The sequence below is a fragment of the Mus caroli genome, chromosome 2, assembly GCF_900094665.2.
Source record: "Mus caroli chromosome 2, CAROLI_EIJ_v1.1, whole genome shotgun sequence".
Lineage (NCBI taxonomy): Eukaryota > Metazoa > Chordata > Mammalia > Rodentia > Muridae > Mus > Mus caroli.
In genome coordinates, this window is record NC_034571.1 from 96389919 (window position 1) to 96399108 (window position 9190).

The following is a 9190-nucleotide window of genomic DNA, read 5'->3' on the forward strand; positions in this document are numbered from 1 at the left end:
CACCTCAACTTGGTCTTCAGGAAGCTTGAACTGGGACCACCAGTAGAGTCATATTGGCTTAATGTATTTCTAAAATATGCTCCTGATTATTAGAAAGAGAGAGAGAGAGAGAAAGAAAGAAAGCTTTCTGTTCATTTTAATTAAATATTTAACTGTATTTCAAAATTTGTGATGTAACTGACATAAAATTGTAAAACAATGACTTTGTAAGTTTAAATAAATCCACCAGTCTACAAAATGTAGTCATTATATATAAATCTAGACTTGAGTGGTTTGGAGAAGCAGGTTCCCAGAACCAGGTACAAGTTGAGCCATGCTTTGGTTGGTAGCATTCTTCTGAGCCTTCACCCTTCTTCATTTCCTTCAGACCCTGGCTCCCTCCCCTCAGAGGAGAGCCCTCCCTGTTACTGAAGTAGCATATGGTGATGTGTCTTACTCTGACTGCAGGGAACGGGTTGGACTTGTTTAAACCAGTGTGCTGGGAAATTCATTTGATTTGATTTCCCTGACTGTGTGCCCAAAGCCATCCTGGGGCACTATGAAAATTATGTAGAAAAGGAAAAAGTTAAAGCCGTGGAGTGTGGGCTGAGCACTTGCAAGGCCCTGAGTTCGGTCCTCAGCAGCAAAACAAGTCAGCACTAAGCACATCCTCTTAGTCTGTTCTGGAAGTGCCATGCCTCGCCTCTGCTGGTGTGCAGAGGATAGAGAGGGACCTGTGTGGCTCTGTTTCAAATGTCTTTAACTTGTGAGGATCAATATCCTGTTGGTGAAGTGAGGTATGGGCTTGAATGTGTTTTCCCATCTCACTGTGCTTTGAAATTATTTTGTGCCTGGAAATATTTCTGACTGTGTGGTGTATCCTATGGGAAAATTCAAGTCTGCCACCCTTCTGGGAAGTCCCAGGAAAGATGTGAGACCAGCAACTCACTCCTTCCACTTAGGAATATTATATAATTACTTCTGTCTGAACTACAATGGAATCATGGGCAAGTCTATACTACTATGATAATTGTTGCCCAAATTATTATCACATGACAGATTCCTCGTCTATGCCTGCCTGAAAGTGGTCATTTCTGATAACACTCTGAATGTGCTTATTAAGTTTACTCAGTGCTCTGGTGAAAAGGCAGCCTGGGAGAAATCCATGATTAAACAAACACTTGTCTGAGTTGTCACTGGTTACAAGGGACCTCAAGAATAGACTTAGTTTTACTTGTAGCAAAGTTGTTTGCTTGAACCTTACTGTATCCTGACTTTGTCTCATGTATTTACTGAGGGGAAAAAGTAGAAAGTTCTAATGCAGTAGATTTGAGATTATTCTGAAAGGATTATCATAATCGTGATCATCGTTGCTTGAAGGATCTTTCTTCTAACCTGGTGCCACAAACCACACCTCTATTGATTCATTTGCCTATCAAGGCAGTTTAGTATTCTGCCGAGATGAAATACAATGGTTTCTTTTTATATTGTTGGGAAATATTCCTACTGTTTAAATATAGTTCTGTGTCTCTTCCCTTCTACACTTCTGTGTGTGAGGTGTATCATTTCCTATCTCATGTTTAAAATGTTACGATTATCTTTGCTTCAAGGAAATACTTGTATGGTCTTGATTTCATTGTTAGGTTCTGGTATACTGTACAAGTTTCTGCCATTTAAACTTAGGGCTGCCTGCCAAATTCCAAAGGTATCTTTTGGTATAGATGTTTATACAAGATATACAGAATTCTTGCAACATCTTGTTTTGAAGTTGGAGAAATTGGAGTGCTATTCAGAGATAAAGAGCATCTGACTGGTTACTAATAGGAAAAATCAGAAATAGAATATTAATACTTTAATGGGGGAAAATGTCTTGTTCTGTCTTGCAGATACGATGATATGTTAGTGGTACCCATTATTGAGAACACTCCTGAAGAGAAGGACCTCAAAGAACGGATGGCTCATGCCATGAATGAGTACCCAGACTCCTGTGCAGTTCTAGTCCGGCGTCATGGGGTGTACGTGTGGGGAGAAACATGGGAGAAAGCAAAAACCATGTAAGACCGAATCTGAGAATATTTGATACAAGTCACACTCAGAATGTGGAAAGGAACTCAACACATTTAGGATTTAGAATGAAATTTGGGTCTTTTAGGGTTGTTGGTCAACTGGTTTCAACTTCAGTTATCTGTCCTTGTTATTTGTGGAGAGCTGGTTTTCACTCTATTGAATCATCAGGAGTATTGATTAGGTCAGGTCTGAATTAGGAAGCCTCAGTGAAGTCTGCTACAAAGGAAAAGGAGATAGATCCTTAATAACAAATATTTGATTTAAAAAACATAGCGTGTAATATTTGTACTTTATGTACATTGTCGCTTTATGTGAGTAGTATACTTCTTGAGAAGTAAATGATGTAGTTGCCCAATTCAGTGTGATTCCCTTGCAGGTTTGAAAATTGTTGGGGTCAAAACAGGAAACCTTTGGTATGAGATAAGTAGAAAAATGTAGGAAAAGCGTACAGAGCTGATGTTGGGATACATGGTGATCAGGACAGAAGAGCAGCTCTGTGCTGACACAATGTGCAGGCCTTTTGCCTTTCCCTCTACAGGTGTGAGTGTTATGATTACCTGTTTGACATTGCTGTCTCCATGAAGAAGATGGGACTCGATCCAACACAGCGTCCAGTTGGAGAAAATGGAATTGTGTAAGCCAAGTGGATGTCTAAGTATCTCCAACAATAAAACAAACTCAATTATGCCTTAAATAAAACTCAGCTGCTTTTAAATGAGTTGGAAATTTTCTTGATGTCACTAATCTGTCACAGAATACTACCAATGGTAACTTATACCGAGTACTACAGATAATATCCTCTGACATTAAATATTTACTTATATTCTTATAGATTTGAGTGATAGGGAGGTAGAATAAAAACTTATTTTATTTAGTTTTTTCTCATTTTAAAGATTATAAGAGAAAAATATTTGCTTTTAAGTTAATTCCTTTTGTATACATTCTCAGAGAATTCTCTTTTATCTTTAAAACATTGGTAATGTAAAATGTACTTGCAATTTTCCACTTATTTATGGGATAAACATTTTAATTTGATGCATAAAATGTACATGAACTATTTCAGATTAGTGTATCCTTCTTACTTGGCATAAAAATAATTGTACAGATTTCCCTATATGCAGACTAAGTAAGTACCCATTATCTAAAATACAGAGTCCAAAACTTTGAGTACAGACAGAGTCCAAAACTTTGAGTACAGAGTCACAGATGGAATCCACACCTCGCTTCATGTGGAGGGTGGTTCGATACAGTAAGAGCATTGTGTGAAATTCCCTCCAGGCTAACGTGCCTGGGTAACAAATGAAGTCTGTGTTTATCCTTGGTTCCCATCCCCAAGATACCTTATTGCATATTTGCAGATATCCCTATATCTCAACATTTAACCTATAACATGATATAGAGCACTTATTGTATATTGGTATCAGTTGTAGGGATTCAAGTCAAATGATACCCAGGGTTTCCAGTAGAATAGGCAAGTGGTCTACTGCTGATCTCTGCCCCAGCCCTGCTGCTTCTAACGAAAGAAGATGATCACCACCATCACCCTGCTGTCAGGTCATCAGCTTCCAGATCATTCCCTTCAGCCCTTCACTTACCTTACCCAGACTTCCAGACCCTGTCTCTACCCATCCTTCATAAAAAAAGGAAGAGTGCATGGACTAGTATTTGTGCTCTTCACAGGGGCATCCTAACCCCCTGACCTCAGTCACATTCATCAGGGAAAGACTTTGATTAAGCTGCCTACTTGGTACCTGCACCCAAGCAAGACAAATTAACAACCATGTTGAGTGATATCATCTCAGACCTATGACCACATAGCTCTGGTGAGCACTGGATACTGACAAACAGGCCACTCCAAGTATAACAAATCCATTGTCCCAACCTTGTTACTGTTCTCTTCACTCTTCTCAGTCATCAGATTTCCAACATTGCCAACTCTCCCCTCACTCCTGGAGACAGCCAGCCTCTGTGGTTGGAGCCATCTTTTTCAGTTCCTTCAACTGGGTGTTCTAATCTTCCTGCTGCACCTTGTACTTGTCCTCTGACTTTCCCAAGGCCTTTGCCTTTGATAGGATTCTTAAAACACATGTGCCACATACACGTGCCACCGTGCCTTCAGCCTTCACCCAGCTCCAACACCTGTAAGAGCTCTACCCAAAAACAGCCGCTCTCCCTACATGCTCACTCTCAGAGTGCTGGCCTTCCTTCCATGCCTTCAATATAACCAGTCTCTCCCTGAAGACTCCCTTGAAGCTGAAGTGCTGCTGCTTTCTGACTCCTCTTATCACTGGGCCTGGATGTGGAATGAATGAATTCTTTGAACATCAAAACAAACGTTTACAAATAGTTCCAGCCGTCCTGTGTGTGTGTGCATCTTAGCTAGGGGAAAGAAACTGCTGTGTTACTGTCAAGTGAGCCTCAGATGCTGCTGGGGAACTTTAGTATCCCCATTCATTCACCACGCCCCCCCCAACAGCTGTTTCTTCTCAAACTTCAAACATTTCCCTGCATACTCTGCACTAATGACCTTGTCTGCTATTTCACAGAAAGGAAGACACCACCAAGAGAGTACTTCCGTGGGCTTTCCACCTCTGCATGGTTGCTAGCCCTGGTGCCCACTGAGGCCATATCTCCTATTGATATGTTCAAGGTCATCATTGAGTGATTTCCTGTCTCCTGCATCATCAGTTTGATCTTCCTGCTAAGTCTTCACCTTCAGGACATGAGATGGCCATTGGAGCTGATGGATGGCTCAGACCCCTTGAGCTCGGGATACTGCCCTTTCCTCTGCTTCAGACTTTAAAAAAAAAGAAAAAGAAAAAGAAAAAGAAAAGAAAAGAAAAGAAAAGAAAAGAAAAGAAAAGAAAAAGTTTGCTCTCATGGCCCAGTCCCTTTTCTCTCCCAGACTTGAGAGTTTGGCTGGGCTTTTGTCCTTATCACTCAACTGGAAGTACCATTATAACCTCCCATGGTGGTTACACAGCTAAACTTGGAGATGAGTTTCTGTGAGCTTTACCCATGCTCACTGGCCTTCTCAGCTCTTCAGGTTCTTAGGATCCACACGGTGCTGATCCTTCTTCAGCTCTGTAGTCAGCATCATCCCTCAGACAACTTTCCTGAAACTCGTTCACTGATCTCACCTATTTTCTTGGATTTAAATATCAGTTGTACCCAGCAGATCACACATTTATATTTTCACCCTTGTATTTTTCCTGATCTCGACTCTTACCTGGCTTCTGATGATGCCAAGGAATGTCTATCTACCTCTTGAGATAGTCAAAACAAGCCCTAAGTCTCTGACATTCCCTGCAGTTCCTTCCAGTTGTTCTCACTGACATCCATAGTGGAATGGTCAGTCTTACACAATATGAGGTCAATTAGCCCATCTCACCAGCTTCACATGCAAGAAATATTTGTATTCCAAACCTTTCACCACTTGGCTGTTACTGCCTGGCTCAGCACCCACTCTTTTTGTTTGTTCATTCGTTTGCTTGTTTTTATTCCATGTGCTCCAGATGGGCTTTAACAGATTCCCCTGCTTCAGCCACTGCTCCCCACTCCTCACCCCAAATGTCTATCAATAATCAACACAAGCTCCCGTCATCCTGTTACGAAGATCAGCTAGGGTCTCGGCTCTAAAGCCTGTCTTTGGACAATGATTCCATTCTCATAGAGCAACCTTTTGAATGCTGCGAACTTTTAATACAGTTCCTCATGTTATAACAATCCCCAACAATAATTTTGTCGCTACTTGATAACTCTAATTTTGCTACTATTATGACTCTTAATGTAAATATCTGGTATGCAACCCCTGTGAAAGGATAGTTCAATGCCCCCACCCCCACCCCCGCCACAAGGAATCATGGCCTACAGGTTGAGAATCCTTGTCCTACTAGCTCATTTGGTGAGCCTTCTCACATACTCTACTCCAGTTGCAGGAAACCTTGAGCCTTTGCATTTTCAAGGTACTTATATTTTTTTCTTCCCTCCTTTTTGTACTTTGCTTCCACATATGTACCTGATACCTTTCTCATTCTGTATGGGAATATTCTCAATAGAGCCTCAATCATGTCATTAAATATCACCTGTCCTCCATATTTAGAACCATACCATATCCTTCACATAGAGCTCTACTTCCTCCTTTATTTTTGCTTTTGTTTGTTTTCTATTTAATTATTTTAAATACCATCTTACTCTGTAGTCTATGCTGGTCTTGGATGTACTAGCCCAGGCCAGCCTCAAACTCACAGTCTTCCTGCCTCAACCTCCCTAGTGCTGGAATTATAAATGTGAGCTACCACCTTGCTATCCTTCCCTGTTCTGATTTTCTATAAAGTGCTTATAACCAGCTAATATGCTATAACTGATTTCTCTGGTGATTTTTTGTACTCTACAATGTGAATTCCACAGAGATAGAAGTTTTCACATTTTTTCAATGTACCCCCTATTCTCTCAAGCAATATTAGGTAGTTGATAATAAATATTTGTTGAATGAAACCATCTTTCCACCAAAACTTGAAGTCAGTGCTCTATATTTTATTTCTCAAAAGAGTTACTAGTGGTGGCTTCTTGGAGGTGTTTCTCTAGCCTTCCATAATTCCAGATGCCTGTGGTGCCCTACTCTTGGGTCAGTTCTGTAGGCTTCTTCCCTGTCAGACTTCTGATCTTAATCATGCCCTGCTTCTATGCTTTTCTCCTGGACAACATCCTTCAGTGAATAGCTCTAACTAGTGCCTCTCTGCTGAAGAGGTACTGTTTTCTCACTAGCCTCAACCCCTCCTTTCCACTCCAGACAGTTATCCTCTAGCCCCTATTCAGCATCATCCTTTGGCTAGCTGATGCTATCATCTTGATGCTACCTACCATGACCCTACAGTGCCATTGACTTCTTCTCTCTACTCCATTACCACACTTCATCTCTAGACATTTTTCTAGAAACTTACTCCAAAATTCCTTTTTGAGGTTGAATATATTTTATTCACTATAAACAAAACAAAACAAAGAGCCTGCCATATCATAAGTACTCAATGAATATTTTCTGAATTCTTGATGGAGATTTCTCCAATGGGGAAACATAGTTTGCGTCACTTCTGCTTACTTTCACTTCTCTTATTTTTAGAGTAGGACTGAGGATGAGATAAAGGAGATAGTGCTTAATTTGTGGTAGCCACTCAATTACTATTAGTTACCTTCTTTTCTGTAATTTCTACTTAATATAGGATTGGTTTATTCTTGTAGACTAGTTTATTAAGTGCTTGGGATCAACATAATCTTTCAAGATAGAGATTTCCCCTGGTTTAAGATGAAATTGAAGCTCAGGAAATAAATACACAGAATGTAAACAAAGGAATATATGTAAACCTCTCAGCACCATACCTATCAGGTATTTGGTGTGCTCTTCAAATGTTAGCTTCTTTCCCAGGAAACTCTAGTCTAGCTCTCCTCAAGGTCGTTGACATTCAAATAAATCATGGAAACCACATTGCAACAGCACACCTCCAGTAAATCTGGCTCGGGGTTTGGAGAACTGGTGAATGTTCACCACTTTTACCTTTCTCTTTTACATAATAGGATCCATTCTTGAACTAAATGGAATTACACCCCAGGAGGCTGATTCCCAGTGTTGGCATGGCAGTGTTCAGTGCTTTGAGGCAATAACAGGCGTTCTTCCCCATAGCCCTGAGTTCTTCTCCCTACTACTTCTTCAAATATGAAAACAAAGGTTGGTTATAAGTAAAAGACTAAACTGATGACAGACCTAAATTCAACCAAGTTGTATTAAATTAACTGTAGTACACATATTCACCTTCCAATTGAATAAGACAAATAATTTAGCCAAGAGATTGCCATGTGTTTCCCAAATTATTTTAGAACCCTTTAATCCTATTGAACTGTTTTGAATCTTAAAAAGTGATCTGCCTTAAGTTCAATCTAATCAAATATTTCCCTTTCAAGAAAGAAAACTGCCAGGTCTTGTCAACGTAGCCTGGTAGGAGATTGGTTAACACTCCAGGACATGGTTAGCTTTCTCTTCAAAGTTCTTTAAAATGAAGCAATAAGAGAATAAAGAGAGAAATAATTTGATTTCTTCCTTGTTATTGTTAAATATTAGGAATCCCCCAAAGGAGCTCCTGCATTAAAGGCTTCACCCTGATGCTGCTAGTATTCAGATGTGGAGTTTTAGGATCATAGGTCCCAGCCTTCATCAATGGATTGATAAGTTGATGGACTCAAGATTTGGTCAACTATTACTACCTAGTGAGAGCTGCAAGGTAAGTCTTTATTGGAGGCCCTATTGGACCTTGTCTTTGATGGGTGTCTTTCCCTGGTCCTTCTTGTTTGTCTCTTTCTGCTTCCTGTCCAACAAGGGGTGGGAAGCCTTGCTCTGCCACTCCTGTCCATGACTTCATCCTCATCATCAGGCTCACAATCATGAAAACAGCCAAACACAGGAGGAACCTGCAGAAACCTTGGGCCAAAGTAAACCTTTCCACCTTTTTAATCAATCTCTTTCAAGTAAATGCCTGCTTGCTTGTGAAATAGGGTTTTCATACATAGCCCTTCCTGGCCTGGAACTCACTGTATAGACCAGGTTAGCCTAGAACTCATGAAGATTCACCTGCCTTTTATTTATTTTTATAGTAAAGGTCCTATCACTTCAAATGAAATTCTCTTCATCTCTCCTTCTCAACTATTCCCTCCTCTTCTTTTTTGGTTGTGTGTCAGGATGTGTGGATGCTTATGTGGGTATACATGAGTGAATAGGTATATACGAGCACAGTGGCCAGAGATCAGCCTTAAATGTTGTCTCTTAGGAACCAACCACCTTAAAGTTTTTGAGACAAGATATCTCATTGGCCTGGAGTTCACTGAACTGGCCAGCAAGAAATCCCATCCCTGTCTTCTTTTCCCCAGTGCTGTATTCATAAGCATGTATCTATCACCTTACTGGTTTTACCTGGATTCTGGGGAATCAAATTCAAGGCCTCATGTTTCTGTGACAAGCACTTCACTGCCTGAGCCATCTCCTCCCTTCTTTATATATCTGCCTGCTTGCTTGCTTCCTTCCTTCCTTCCTTCCTTCCTTCCTTCCTTCCTTCCTTCCTTCCTTCCTTCCTTCCTTCCTCCCTCCCTCTCCCTCTCT

At 40.6% G+C, this 9190-nt stretch overlaps 1 protein-coding gene across 4 annotated transcripts in view; it reads left to right on the plus strand.

Annotated features, from left to right (window-relative positions):
* Positions 1 to 9190, plus strand: part of Apip (APAF1 interacting protein) — a 34507-nt gene that overhangs the window by 15777 nt on the left and 9540 nt on the right. For 2 of the 4 annotated variants that reach the window (XM_021151861.2, XM_029472712.1), the window contains 2 exons: positions 1866 to 2033; positions 2585 to 2772. In XM_021151861.2, coding sequence (XP_021007520.1) covers positions 1866 to 2033; positions 2585 to 2684 — 268 coding nt within the window. In that variant the 3' untranslated portion in view covers positions 2685 to 2772. Of the gene's footprint in view, positions 1 to 1865; positions 2034 to 2584; positions 2773 to 7617; positions 7724 to 8158; positions 8319 to 9190 lie in introns of those variants that run through there. The other 2 variants (XR_003835577.1, XM_029472706.1) reach the window with 2 other exon arrangements.